This window comes from Schistocerca cancellata, chromosome 1, assembly GCF_023864275.1.
Source record: "Schistocerca cancellata isolate TAMUIC-IGC-003103 chromosome 1, iqSchCanc2.1, whole genome shotgun sequence".
In the NCBI taxonomy this organism is placed as follows: domain Eukaryota; kingdom Metazoa; phylum Arthropoda; class Insecta; order Orthoptera; family Acrididae; genus Schistocerca; species Schistocerca cancellata.
Genome location: NC_064626.1, coordinates 312878237 through 312894029, shown reverse-complemented (window position 1 = coordinate 312894029; position 15793 = coordinate 312878237). Strand labels below are relative to the sequence as shown.

Sequence of the window (15793 nt, the reverse complement as noted above, 5' to 3'; positions counted from 1 at the left end):
AAGTGGTATGTTGTGTTTCAGTACCTGTGCCGAGCCCGAATCTCGTCCGACACAGAGCGGAATGAAACATCACTGTTTCGATACAATTAGTCCGTTCCAGGCGCAGGTTGACTGAAACAGTCTTATTTTGAAACAACGATACAGTTTCTGTGTCTGGCTCGAGATCCGAGACAGGGGCGGAATGAAACACCACTGTTTCGAAACAGTGAACCATAGCCGTTCCGAAACACTGAAACAGTTCCAGGTATCGATACACTGTATCGAAACATAGAAACAGTGGCCAAGTCTACAGACTGCGCTTCTGTGAGAAAAATGTTATATCATCAGAAATGTAACAAAAATTATTTGCCCATTTTCGTGGCATTTTTGCGACTTTTACACTACAAAACATCTCTCAAACCAAAAATTCTGCTTTAATCACAGCAGAAACTATATGAAACTCACAGCCACAGCAATAATATCTGTGTTTATGACTTAGAAACGGCTTAAGAGCATTTGCGTTTTGTTATTCGACATGCGTGCCAACTCCTAAAACAAAATTTCCTTCAATCTGAACATTTTGACTATAAAAATGAAAAGTCACTATATCTCCATAGCAAGAGCTAATCTATTACTTTTATGGTGATATTTTTTATCCAGCCGATGGAAATACACGCGAATTAACTATTTTTGAGCCCGAAACATTTTCATTGTTGGCCAGTGTAACTTTACTACCAATGAACAGTTTTACGTCATTTAAAAAATATTTTTTACAAAGAAGGCATTTTCCTCGTAAATCTCTTCGACTGTTACAACATGAGATCATAGTATTCCCACTAATCTCTTAGGTATAATAACCATCTATTCCAAGTTTTCTCTTTGTTAATGTTTTGTAATCTTTTTATGTATTTGTCTGGATTTTCTGATGAAGACACCCATAATCTGTGTTGAAAACAGGTTAACATAAAATCTTGTTGCAACTGGTTGGTTGTATTATACGAGGGTTGACCAAAAGCTAATGCATTGCCTTTTTTTTCAACAGTTCTTTATCGAACATAATGAAAACTATACACGCGAAAGAATGGTATTCTATCTTGACAACCTGTTTTTCCTCGTAATCTCCATCCCGTTCTATGGCCGTCCTCCAGCACGAAACAATGGCGTCGTTATCAATCCCTGTCCTGGTGGCTAAGCCAGCGCTTCACTGTGTAAACTTCCTTTGTTGATTGGCAGATGCAGCGCCAACTGCCGAGGCGAAATGCGCCTGTCCTCGCGAATGACATCAGCTCGCTGCAACATGTCAGCGGTAACAGCCGTGGATGGTCTCCCCAAACGCTGCAAATCGTGGACCTCCGCCGAAGCGCCTTCTGATTACCTCACCCTCCGTGCCCAGCGATTAGCTGAACTTCTGTCCACAGCAGATGCTCCATAGAGTCCACAAAAGCTTTTGTGAATGTTTCCCACAATTTATTTCTGTGCAGTGAGAAATTCAATGGTGGCACGTTGCTTGTAACGTACATCTCCTACAGACACCGTTTTTAAACTATCCTGCAGCTATACTATCTGTCGGAAGTAACGGAAACTTGGCGCGCTCTCTCAGGAGACTTCAAATAATACATACGTAGCGTTTCACATTCGTAGCATTGTTTTCGGCTGAGAAAAAAAACCTGAGAAAAAAATATGGTGCATTACTTTCCGGGCAACCTTCGTACAAATCTAATTATAGCTATTACGAGTAGCATGTTTTTGGGCTGATTCGTACTCCAAGTATGCTTGGCACAAGCAAGCTATTAATTTTAATTTTCACCTGGACAGCAGCTGTGGTGTGGACACAATAGATGGAAAAGGAAGACTTTATACTGAAAGGTGTAGATCACTTTACGGCACAGTTACTACTGTTCCAAAAACACCAGGAAGTAAATTACGTGATTTGTTTGCGGGAAGATTGCTAGACGCAGAGAGAAACCAACTCACACACTGAAGTTGGTACACATTAAAGTACAAATAATCACAATAGCTCTACCCTAGCGTCCTGCTTAATTTAATAACTGTCGTGTCTCATGAATTGAGTCTAAGATACCTTGTCTTCAGCGTAGTTGACTTCCCCAGTGGCCGGCCGTTGTGGCCGAGTGGTTCTAGGCGCTTCAGTCTCGAACCGTGCTGCTGCTAGGTTCGAACCCTATCTCGGGAATGGATGTGTGTGATATTGTTGGGTTAGTTAGGTTTAAGTAGTTCTAATCTAGGGGACTTATGACCTCAGATGTTAAGTCCGATAGTGTCCAGAGTCATTTGAACCATTTTGGTGAACTTGCTCAATGTCTGACGTGTGCCTTGCTACCGGTCTGTCCTCTTGGCAGTAAAATCGAGACGGAGCGATGCTTCATCCAGCTCCACAACGCGGTGTTGTAGATCTACTTTGGTTTCAGTAAATCTAGCACAAGTGCGACTTTGTAGCTGACACCCATACTGGGGAGAACTTCCACGCAAGCCTAGAAGCCTTCCCCCCACCCCCACCCCCAATATGAGACCCAACACTGTCGAACCGAGCAATGGATTCCACCCCAACCTACACTACTTAGCCTACAACGAAGTGGGTTCAAATTTCTTCTCCCAAATATGGATACCTGCGATACTGTCTAGCAAAAATTTGCATTCTCTTTCTGCCACATAACCAGCTAAACATAGTCTACCACCGATTCTGCGTGGGAATGCTTCGTGCTGCTCACTGAGAACGCTATACAATCGCTGCACCGTTCCACCTTTTATTTAACGCTGTGGTGCGAGATACCCCTTCTCAACCCACCCTCATGTTAGCGTATACGTGTGCTGGAAGCTCGTTCAGGGTGTCCAGCCTTTATATTTCTTACATTGCGACTTACTACATTTTCGTTGTATGTGGACTGGCTGGCCACATCAACAGTAGTCTCAGTGTTAAAAACTACTTTCCTCTCTCTAGACTTGATGAGAGCATAAATCTCGGCCATAGGTCCCGCAGCTATTTCAGCCCCGTTTACAATTTATACAAACTCAATGCGCACTTTACGTGACATCACAGCAGGAAAAGCCAACAAAAATACATCCAGAACCCTTTTTTTTGCCTCCTGTAAAATAGCCCTATTGACGTCATCTGCTTCTAGTGTCTACCTTCCTTATTCGATCCACAAGACTATCCACCGACTCTCCTGTTTCTGACTCACCTCACTGACTGGTGACTTGTTACTAGTAATGTCTAGTTGCGCTGTTTCTTCTACAATGCTCCACTACTTTTGCCGGAAACTACTGGAAGGGCTGAACATCTTGCAACTCCTCTACATCTACATATACATAGATACTCTGCAAATCACATTTAAGTGCCTGGCAGAGGGTTCATCGAACACATCACATAGATGCTGGTGCTACCTGCTAATTTCAGTCGACCCATACTTAACAACTGCTGCTCATTCCTCTTCTGTAATTTTGCAGATGCATGTAAAATATCAAACAGAATATCCTCTTCAGATTTCCTCCAGAATGGACTCAATCATGAGGCAGTTTTTGCATCTAGGATAGATGAGAAAACGTAACGAACTGACTGTTCCCTTCTTGCCTCCCAGGCCTGTTTACCACCTTACGTAAACCCATATCAGTCCACACTTGAGCTAACTCATCTAGCAAGCGATAAAATGTTTCCTGAGTTGACGGTTTTTCAGTTACTGTCATTTTCCTCAAATATCGTTATCAAAATCCTACAGTATACCTTAGAAATGAAAGAAAAATGACCATACTCGACTACACAAAAAAAAAATCAAAGTCGGTACTTGGTTGTACATTTTTGTCGACCGAAACAGCTGCACTGCCATTGTCGCCATCGTCATACCAACCTCCAACCATCCTCTGACACCACTTGTAAACTGGTGTCTATTGGGTGTGGGTGATTAGTTCTCTGGTGTAGGAGGAGAGTAGGTACAGAAGAAGAGGGCACCAGTGGTGACAAATAATTTACTGACTTTTACGGCGCCCACAGGGGGCACCCAGGAGGCAACGTCTGATGCAGCAGTGAACAGAGGCTGCATCGTGCTGGCAACATTACATCGGTGTTAGCGCTTTGGCCAATACAGCTCGGCTATCACCTTCATAACGACGCATCGTTCTGCCTTGGTGTTGCGTCGGTTAATGGTGCTTCACCTCTCGTAGCTGCGATCGGAGCGAGAAGGCGTACAGCCCCAACGGGGCTGGGGTCTAACACGGTACAGTTGGCTGGAGGGCGATGACTCCTGATGTCGGCCCCAGTAGGTCAGAGCTATGAGGGCGTTACCTGGACCCCTGGCCACCCAGGCTGCGGCTGGATACCTGGCAGACAGTCGAATGTGGATGGCGGAAGAGCTCTGGTGGCCTCGCCCCGTGGCTGCCAGCAAACAGCGGACGCCGATTCGAAATCCAGTTGTTGCAACATGCCTAGCCTGGATGATGATCAGCTCGTGAACAGAACAAGACTGGTCTTGTTACGGGTGAGCTCACCTGCATGGCCCGCCAAGAACCACCGAAGCATCTCGAAACGCCAGTTTCGCCCCAGTGCCCTGTTCGCAGATGCAGAGGCGCTGACAAGGAGTAAGTGTTGAGCATACGTCCGTTGCCAACCGCCTGGATTTCAGCATCGGGGCCCGGCTTGAGTATACTCTGCTCCACTGGAAATGAGTTTAATTGATTATCACTTTTTGTGTCTCTGGAGATGGGTTGTAGTTCTAAAATACACTACTGGCCATTAAACTTGCTTCACCAAGAAGAAATGCAGATGATAAACGGGTATTCATTGGACAAATATATTATACTAGAACTGACATGTGATTACGTTTTCACGCAATTCGGGTGCATAGATCCTGAGAAATCAGTACCCAGAACAACCACCTCTGGCCGTAATAACCGCCTTGATGCGCCTGGCATTGAGTCAAATAGAGCTTGGATGGCGTGTACAAGAACAGCTGCCCTTGCAGCTTCAACATGATACCACAGTTCATCAAGAGTAGTGACTGGCGTATTGTGACGAGCCAGTTGCTCCGCCACCATTGACCAGACGTTTTCAATTGGTGAGAGATCTGGATAATATGCTGGCCAGGGCAGCAGTCGGACATTTTCTGTATCCAGAAGGGCCTGTACAAGACCTGCAACATGCGGTCGTGCATTATCCTGCTGAAATGTAGGGTTTCGCAGGGATCGAATGAAGGGTAGAGACACGGGTCGTAACACATCTGAAATGTAACGTCCAGTGTTCAAAGTGCCGTCAATGAGAACAAGGGGTGACCGAGACTTGTAACCAATGGCACCCCATACCCTCACGCCGGGTGATACGCCAGTATGGCGATGATGAATAAATGCTTCTAATGTGCGTTCACCGCGATGTCGCCATACACGGATGCGACCATCATGATGCTGTAAACAGAACCTGGATTCATCCGAAAAAACGACATTTTGCCATTCTTGCGCCCAGGTTCGTCGTTGAGTACACCATCGCAGGCGCTCCTGTCTGTGATGCAGCGTCAACGGTAACCGCAGCCTTGGTCTCCGAGCTGATAGTCCATGCTGCTGCAAATGTCGTCGAACGGTTCGTGCAGATGGTTGTTGTCTTGCAAACGTCCCCATCTGTTGACTCAGGGATCGAGACGTGGCTGCACGATCCGTTACAGCCATGCGGATAAGATGCCTGTCATCTCGACTGCAAGTGATAAGAGGCCGTCGCGATCCAGCACGGCATTCCGTTTTACCCTCCTGAATCCACCGATTCCATATTCTGCCAACAGTCATTGGATCTGGAGCAGTGCGAGCAGCAATGTCGCGATACGATAAACCGCAATCGCGATAGGCTAGAATCTGACCTTTATCAAAGTCGGAAACGTGATGGTACGCATTTCTCTTCCTTACACGAGACATCACAACAATGTTTCACCAGGCAACGCCGGTCAACTGCTGTTTGTGTATCAGAAATCGGTTGGAAACTTTCCTCCTGTCAGCACGTTGTCGGTGTCGCCATCGGCGCCAAACTTGTGTGAATGCTCTGAAAAGCTAATCATTGGTGTATCACAGCATCTTTTTCCTGTTGGTTAAATTTCGCATTTGCAGCACGTCATCTTCGTGGTGTAGTAATTTTAATGGCCAGTAGGGTAACAGAGTAATTTTTTTGTAATCCGCTATTGCAGCGTTCAGTGGGTATCGTAGGGTTTGTCTCACACTATACGCTATGTGTTTCAGTCTGGGACGGTTTCCCCTACATTGAGGCCATTCTTGGAATTCTCAAGATCATCGCCGCTCTAGTGCTCATCTTCGGAGCCAACAAGGTAAGCGTGATTAATGCTTTAAAATTAATTTTAGAAATTAGTTTTACAAATTTCTGTGAGTAATAATGATGCTAATAACAACAATAACAATATTATTTATTCATTCTTCGAAGGTTTTGTACAATGATAAGGGCTACTCACGTAGAAAGACGTGCAGGGTGTTTCGAATGCATAAATGTATTAAGCTGTAAAACAGACAACTAAGAAGCTTGGGGCACGTTATTACAGAACTCTCGAGTTTAAATTACAGGTGGTCGATAAGTCCTCCACCAGTGAAACGAACAATATCACATCAACACTCGATTTCTTTCCAAACTCGGGTAAACATGTCCATCGTCACTGATGTTATGGCAGTAGGGACAGAATTCTTCAACTCTTCTAGGTTCTCTGGAACTGTTGGTGCAGAAACGTTGTCCTTAATGAAACCCCACAGAAAGAAGCCACAGGGCGTCAAACGGAGTGACCATGGAGGCCGGCTGAGAAATGCTAAGTCGCCGGCAGCTTGACGACCAATCCAACGGCTAGGTACAGTTTCACTCAGATATTAACGCATTTAGCGACTCCAGTGAGGAGATGCCCCGTTCAGCCTCGGACAGAATAAGTAACATAGCAAGATACTGCTGAACGTTAACCTTATTGCCACAATAGAAAAATGGGCTGTAAACTGGGATGTCGGACACAACAGATTGACCAAGGGTGCGTCTCGTACATGTACAGTGTCTGCATGTGGGTCCTGCAGGCGCCAAATTCGAAATTCAGAATTTTTTTCTTGAACTTTCTCTCGCTATGGTGCAAAGTAGCTTCATCACTGAACACGATGTGTTGTGCGAAAATGTTATCATCGTCAATAGCATTCCGACGCTCGTCAGAAAGGGCCACACGTTTCCGTTTGTCTTCATGGCATAGAGCTTGTGACTCCTGTAACTTGTACTAACCAACCGACGACTAAAAACACGCCAGACTGTTGTTGTAACTCCCGATTGGTAAGACGAGATGATTTTGTAGGACTACGTTGGAAAGCGGTATGGATTCATGCGACACTTTCGAGGGCGGCCAGGACTCTTTCCTTTACAATCTGTAAACATGAATAAGTTAGAATTCAATATCCTTGGTGTAGCGACGGAGCTTAAAACACTTCAGAAAGGCAAATCTTCCGATAACAGATTACGTAACAGTCGGGTTCCTTTCAGAGTATGCTGATACAATAGCTCCATACTTAACAATCATAGACAATTGCTCGCTACGTAGAATGATGCGTACCCAGAGAATGGAAAATGCGCAGTTCACACCAGTACCCATGAAAGGACATGGAAGTAATTCAAAAATGGTTCAAATGGCTTTGAGCACTATGGGACTTAACTTCTGAGGTCATCAGTCCCCTAAAACTAAGAACTACTTAAACCTAACCAACCTAAGGACATCACACACATCCATGCCCGAGGCAGGATTCGAACCTGCGGCCGTAGCGGTGGCGCGGTTCCGGACTGAAGCGCCTAGAACCGCTCGGACACTCCGGCCGGGTCTTTCCTTTGCAAACTCATCCTATGTGTACATACTGTCGATAACATCTGAGAATGTTCCATCCAGTCGGAGGATCAATTTGGTACGTGAGCCTGGAACGTCTTTGCACTGTACTCTCGGAAATACACTTCGCAAACTTGAGAACATAAAATGATTTCTGCTGGGGAGTAGCCCTTTTGCAACATGTGCGGTAACGCGGAAACAGAAGACAGCCAGCGGCAATAAATATAAACTAGAAAAAAGTATTGACATTTGACGACGTACAAAGGTATGGAGGATGATTGATGACGGTGAATCCAAGGCGTTGGATTGTGCAGTAGTCACAGCCCTTACGTGTGGTATGGAATTGTGGAGAGGAGTGCGCCTCTCGAATCCGTGCTATCAGTTTTGTGAGCTGTTTGTGTGCACAAGAAATGCAGGTGAACATAGCATTTTGTCAGTACACAGTTGGACAACAGAGGAAGACATTGCCTGCGTATGTTAAGTTATTCAATACCCAAGAGTTGACAATTACTGCCATCCACACCAACACACAGCGCCTCGCTGACAGCTTTGGGGGTTTCCAGGAACGCCATCGGCTGATCTTCTGGTGTCTCATCATCAACGTGGCTCTCCTCATCATAGACGCCGCTCTGTTCCCGTTGACCATCGTCTTATTCTTTGTGTATGCGAATACCGTTGAGGCGGTCATCACTCTACTGCTTGGTCTCGGAGACTTCGGTAAGTAAAGCTCTTCTCCAGAAACATTATCTATTACCCGATATAGGAAAACGTATCTGTTTCCGTCTAATATACCCATAAATGAAGACTAACTGAAACCCTCAGCTGCCGACGGTATTGTTGGTATACCTCGATGTGGACAGCTGAAAATGTGTGCCCCGACCGGGACTCGAACCCGGGATCTGCTGCTTACATGGCAGACGCTCTATCCATCTGAGCCACCGAGGGCACAAATGAATGACCAAGCCAAAGCGTGCGCGAGTAATGAGTGGATGGGAAAATGTCTATAAAGTACATTACATATGTAGAATTGTGGACAAATGGGAATGTGACTCTCACGGGAAGCGTGCAAGGGATAAGTGCCTGCAATCGCGCTATTCATTTGTGTCCTCGGTGGGTCAGATGGATAGAGCGTCTGCCATGTAAGCAGGAGATCCCGGGTCCGAGTCCCGGTCGGGGCACACATTTTCAGCTGTCCACATCGAGGAATACCAACAACACCTGTCGGTAGCTGAGGGTTTTAGTTAGTCATCATTTATTCCAGGGAAAAGCTGCACGGTCATCTACAGTATCTGTTCATTCGAGAACAGGCACTGTCTTCATATATATAATTTACCCATATTCCAATATCTGACAGTTTCTCACTTTGATTCATGCTCAAGTATTCTCTAACAAGTCGCCGTTGTCTGTGAGCTTAAAGCGTTCAGTAACACGATTACTGATGGCCTAATACTTCATTCACTGTAACGGACTGGATTACCTGAGCAATGTTTTCCGTTTGTGCTCTTATTTACATGTGACTCAAATTCGATATTCGATGTATCTCCCTCCCCCCCCCCTCCCTCTCTCAATATGTTTGTCTGTACGTCCACATATGGGGATTCGTCACTGATTGCGTACTACACAATACAGTATGTGATTTAAGTCCGGTACGCCATAAACATTTTATGACATTTTTAGTTAATTTATGAATTCCTTCCAATGAACTGAATAAAAACTTAATACGTTGGCTTATATGTCCTTCCATCACAGATTACGTTGAGTACAATACGTGAGTTAAGTCTGGTACAATAGCAAATGACGTAATGTAGACTACCTCTTCCACGTTGCTATCGACTGTTCTGCAATGTTAGGCGTAGGAATATCTTCAGCATTACGTAACAGCTATTTATAGTTTTCAGTCTCGAGTACTCTTACTTACAGTTGTTATTATGTGACATTTGATGGTGTAGCGTTTAGACAGGATTCTGTCCACACGTATTGCTTAATTATGGCGTGTGACCATATTTGTGTAAGACAAATCCATTATATACACATTGTAAAACGTAATGCACTTATTTTATGCCACGCATGCAAGTAGAACTGTGATACTTTAATGTTGTTATGTGTATGTAATCTGTTAATGTTTTAAACTACATCATTATGTATGCAGACAATGTTATTCTCTTCCATGTTGGTATGTCACGATTTCACGTGCTTGAAAATGACGCAAAGTCGAAATTAGCTAACCGCACAAACTATGTGCATAAAGAATGTTAATATACAAGATATAGCGATCCATATTTCTATTTGATAAATTTATATGATTTGTGAATTGGACCATGCTACAATACTGCTGTCACCATCTTACCTCCTAGGGAAGGTTAGGGGTTACGCTAAGAGAAAAAGGGCCCAGTGAATCGTAACGTGCCTTCTCCTCTACCAACAACAGAGCCTATGCAATAATTAAACTTCATATCTTTACACCTTGCAAGACGTCAGTTTCTCTCTTTGTCACTGATAAAATGGATTGACAAAGGATACTATGGTTTTACGTTTCTCGAAGAGTGCAGCTAAGCGTTATTCTGCACTAGCAGTAAGTTGCCAATATTTCAGTAGGCTGGCGTTTTTCCACTAATTGGTTACTGCTGTAAGTTTTAACTGACACAGTTCCCTCATACATAACTGCATCATCTGCGAAAAGCTCAAGATACCAACTGACGCTATCTGCTAATTTTCTAATGTTGAACATGAGCAGCAGCGGCCCTAATGCTCTGTTCTAGGCATACCGGATGTTTTATTTATTGATTTTATTTCAGATGGCTTTAAGGTCTCATTTTACAAAGTGTAATGAACTTAAGAAACCCTTTATAAGACTGACAGTTCCTAGTACTTATATAATTATTGATAACTTCATGTCCAATCCGGCTAAGAAAAGGGCATATGTTCATGGGAAATTTTCTTTTTGAAAATCACGAATACTATCACTCCCCAAGCCATATAGCTCACGCTCTCTATCGATTTTGGGTAATTTGCAAGAATGATTGCCTATCGAACGCGTGGGCTCCTAACGATATGTATCGAACGTGCGACTCGATGTAGACCATACGATTCTGGTGGCGCGAATTATGGTAAACGTGTAGTGTGTTGCAAGGGGGACATACTTTATCGTTTCCGGTGTGAATAGCAATAAGCGAAAGCGTTGCAGTTTCGAGTGCCGAGAGCCGCACATGACGAAATCTAGCTCCTCGTTTATATAGCGTGGAAAGTTGTATCTCTTCAGATATCTATATTTATACAACTTGAGGTTGCCTGGAAAAATTGACCCTACTGATACTCTCCTGCTATCTCTCGACTGACATAGCAAGAGCGTACCCGGGTTATGGGAAAAAGAATTGCTGCTGGCAGCTTACACAACACTAGCAGTAGTGCACGAATAAGATGTGGCTGACGAGAGAAGTAAGTCAAGGTACTACTCGTACTTTCATTTGTTATTAACTGTAACTTAATAAACGTTCGTCTTTTGTCGTTGCTCTAGTCAGTATCCAAACTCGCGCCACCAGAGTCGTGTGGTCGACATCGCGCCGCACGTTAGATATACATCGTTAGGAGCTCACGCGTTCGATAGGCAATCATTCTTGGAAATTACTCGATTTTGGAACGGCTGGTACCAAGTGTTTACAAAAGGCTACAAAATACCGACCAGAGCTGCATTCATCGATGAGGTAGATGAGCAAGGTCGATTCTCCATGAAGCTGTTTGAAAATCACGGACGTCATTCGTGCTGAAGATACGTAAGATGTCATGTTGCAAAAGGAATATCCTCACAGTCTTCTGGTACCACATTTTGCAGGAAATCAAAATACCGTATTCCATCAAGAGCGTTATCTAATACAACTGGAGAGAAGAGTTGGCCATCAATAATACCGCACTACACTTTCACTGAGAAACGTCTTTGAAAATCTATTTCCACAGTAGAGTGCAGATTTTCGTCTGCCCAAAAGTGAAAGCTGCGCGCTATCACCCTTCGAAGTAAATACCTTTCCTCCTGACTCACCCTGAGAAACGTCCCCTTAGAAAAATTATAAATGAATTATTGTCATGATAAATCTCTTACATTATATTATTTTCAAACATCTGAGCAAAACTGAACGTACTCAGACATTACTCTCTTTACTTATTCTGATCAACACTAAACTGACACACAATATTTTTAAAGCAACGCAATCTGACTTTCAATAATCCCTACAAAAGAATGGCCCTGACTAACATTAACCTATACGTTTCACAAATCACTTACCTCACAAAAATCTTTGTTACTCGAACTACTGCAATACAGCGAGCGCCACTACTGCCAGCTTAATAGTGATCAAAATCCATAATATATATATATCAGTTCATGACATCCAGTCTTACAAATGTACTGTATCTGATGGACACAAGTCCACTTAATCCGCTCTCAAAACTCCGCCATTTCTCTCCCCACATCCACCACTGCTGGAGGCTCACCTCCAACTGCGCAACGCTACGCGCTGTTCACATCTAACTGCCCACTACAATAGAGAATTTTTCAACAATGCAAACGAGACAGACTGCACACAGCACAGCTAGTGATTTTCATACAGAGCGCTACTTGGCGTTACCAATATAAAAACCTAAACAGCCTACTTACACCTGTAATTTGGACGAGGTTGAGCTTCGTAAGTCATCCACGGATCCCGTTGGTTTACTAATTTGACAATCACGCAATTAATGTGGAACAGGACTTTGAATATCAGTTGACTGGTACCACGTTTCCCCGATAAATACGAAATTGGCACTGTTGTGACAAATATCCTACGACGTTATCCTGTTAATAACTACGGTTTGTTTTTATTCTTGCAGAATGTTTCTTTCCTTACAAGACCGAGTAATCTAGGCAACGTCTATTCAAATGAATGATCTGATGATGATGTTGTTCTCGATATGAACCTTGAAGTTCGGTGTTTGCCGTTCGGGCTGAGTAGGGGGGGGGGGGGGGGAGGGGGCGGGGAGGGGGGGGCACCCGGTTTTGCTTGTATAGTTGAAATCGCCGCTGTTAGACCACCTAAGACGTCAGTGTCTGTAGATGACTTCTCATCCAGGTCCTGTGCTGTGTTCTGGCTGTCGGCAAATTTTTGTGTTCACCACAGCCTCTGGTCTGAAACAAAGGTTGCAGTGCGTTTGTGTCGGTGTTGCAGGTCTGGAACTGTACTTTCTGTGGGTGGTATTCAGCTACTACCGCATCATAGAGGAGCGAGCGCCGGCCGTCGTGGCCTCCGTGTAACACGGGACAGCTGCCAGCCGTGCTACGGTGGTACGGCGGGCACGTCTACATCGGGGCGACGGAGCACCAGAAGCGCCAAATCGCCAGCCGGAGTCGTGCGTCCTGGAGGGAGAAGTTGCTGTCGGCGTAACGCAGCAGTGATACCCCCGTCACACACATGACAAAGTCAACCGTTATTCCACTCGTATTAGTTTGCTAGGCGAAATCATGTGCAGCACGAATTTCATGTTAGTCAAATGACTACTAATATTATGTTCCTGATCCATCCACTATCACCCACTGATCCAAACACTAACATTATTCATACTTGTATGAGTCACTTTCAAACACTATATTACAATAACGCGAAGCATTATGGTCAGGTAGAAAGTTTGTTAAACTCATTATATAATTGAAACATTTTTTGCAAAATTTACTTCCAGTCATAGGCGTCCGCATGACGGGGAGGAGCAGAGGTAATCCGGAGTACAGAGTCTTTGCTCATTACATACACTGTAGATAAGCATCAATTCTATGAGATGTAACAAGACTTCGGTATCAACTGTAAAATTTAGTTCTTGTGGCAGGAAAAGTATCGAAACTGACCACCCCATTTATATCAAATACGAAAATTTATAACTGCCTTCCTCCTCCCTTCCACAAATAAATTTAGGCGAACACCCATGGGCCCAATTATAATACGTACTATATTTTATATTTATGTGACATTATTCCCAGTGATAAAAGTAGCTTGTTTCCAAATATTTTCCTGCTCAATTAAGTGTTCTGTATTGTAGATAATATTATTATGTAAATAAATTCCAATTAACTGAATCAATGACACCATTATGTCAAATGTCACTTTGGGGTGTCTAACTTACCTCTGTAATACCTGGTCTCCTGCAATGTGAACAAACGTCTTCATTGTACAGATCATTCTTTAATGACAGCAGAATAAAACATTGTTGATCCCTTACAATTTCTCCAACACTTGATTATTTTCTGAATTATTACTGAATAAGATTCGATAGGAAAGTTGAGGTACACAAATGTTAACTTTTTTCAAAAACCCAAAGGTTTATTCGACCACTGGAGTTCGTTATTAGAAACAGTTATACTTTAGGTGGTACGTCAGTGCCTTCCTAATGGGAAAATTCGAGAAATTAGTGTTAAAACAGACGCTTACCGACAGTTATTCTTCCAGTGCGTGTAGAACAGGGAAGGAGGGATCAGTTGGTCGTATCAGAACTACGCTCCGCCACACACTGTCAGGCGACTTGCGGAGTATTGATGCTTACGTAGATGTAATCAGAGAAGCGACAGCTCTAGCGAGTTTTTAACGTACAATCCCTATTACGGTGCAACGTGTCGTGTCTTACACTGCTAGAGACGAGAGGCTGTCTAACGTTTCTTTGTTGCGACTTGTAAAAAATCTCTTTTGCTTAGCATCCTCACTGCCTCACTGATAAACTAAAACCTCTGTTTTCCATATGAAGGTTAGCGAAGGTTTGTAGGCCACTTGTCGTACTTAGGGTTTTTTTTCTATAGTAAAACATACTCATGAGAGGACTGCTATAAACGAGGTCAGGTGGATGTTTACGCTATATCTCATTACTTCTTTCTGCATGTTCCTCAAACACATAGTGGAATAAAACATTTTACATTTTTGCCATATCCAGTCTACATTTTATATTCTCCCTACTTCGATCATCATCAGTTGTTTTGCTTCCCAAGTAGCAAAACTCATTTACTATTTTAAGCGCCTAATTTAATCTTCTGATTCCCTCGGCATCACCTGAATTAATTCGATTACATTCCATTATCCTCGGTTTGCTTTTGTTGATGTTCATCTTATATCCTCCTTTCAAGATATTGCCCATTCTGTTCAAATGTTCTTCCAAGTCCTTTGCTGTCTCTGACAGAATTACGATGCCTTCGGAAAACCTCAAAGTTTTTATTTCTTCTCCCTGGACATAAATTCCTATTCCATTTTTTTTTCTTTTGTTTTCTTTACTGCTTGCTCAATATACAGGCTGAATAACATCGGGGATAGACTGCGATCCTGTCTCATTCCCATCTCAACCATTGATTCCCATTCGTGCCCCTAGGCTCTTATAACTGCCATCTCGTTTCTGTAAAAATTGTAAATAACATTTCGCTACCTGTAATTTACCCGTAGAATTTCAAACAGAGCATTCCAGTCAACATTATCAAAATCTTTCTCTAAGTCTACAGATGCTATAAACATAGGTTTGTCTTTCCTTCACCTGTCTCCTATGAGAAATCGTAGGGTCAGTTTGCCTCGCGTGTTCCTACATTTCTCCGGAACCCAAAATGATCTTCTCCTAGTTCGGCCTCTACCAGTTTCTCTATTCTTTTGTAAAGTATTCGTGTTAGTATTTTGGAACCGTCACTTATTAAACTGATAGTACAGTAATTTTCACACCTGTCAGCACCTGCTTTCTTTGAAATTGGGAATATTATGTTCTTCTTGAAGTCTGAAGGTATTTCCCCTGTCTCATACATATTGCTCACCAGATGAAAGAGCTCTGTCATCCGCTGGTCCTCCAAGGCTGACGAAATGTTGTCTACTCCTCGAGCATTGTTACCACTGTAGTCTTTTAATGATTTGTCAGAGTCTTCATGCAGTATCATATCTCCCTTCTCATCTTCCTCTATGTCCTCTTCCCTTTCCATAATATTGCCCTCAAGTACTTCTCCC

General features: G+C 43.4%; 1 protein-coding gene and 1 non-coding gene across 2 annotated transcripts in view; one reads left to right on the top strand and one right to left on the bottom strand.

The window, feature by feature from the left end:
* LOC126172867 (lysosomal-associated transmembrane protein 4B-like) overlaps nt 1-14050 on the top strand; it is an 86256-nt gene extending 72206 nt beyond the window's left edge. Inside the window, exons 5-7 of the mRNA XM_049920912.1 lie at nt 6202-6287; nt 8375-8528; nt 13007-14050. Coding sequence (XP_049776869.1) covers nt 6202-6287; nt 8375-8528; nt 13007-13092 — 326 coding nt within the window. The 3' untranslated portion in view covers nt 13093-14050. The remainder of the gene's footprint in view (nt 1-6201; nt 6288-8374; nt 8529-13006) is intronic.
* Trnat-ugu (transfer RNA threonine (anticodon UGU)) lies at nt 8683-8757 on the bottom strand. The gene has a single exon. It is a non-coding gene; the product is annotated as a tRNA-Thr (tRNA).
* Nucleotides 14051-15793: the final 1743 nt, after the last annotated feature.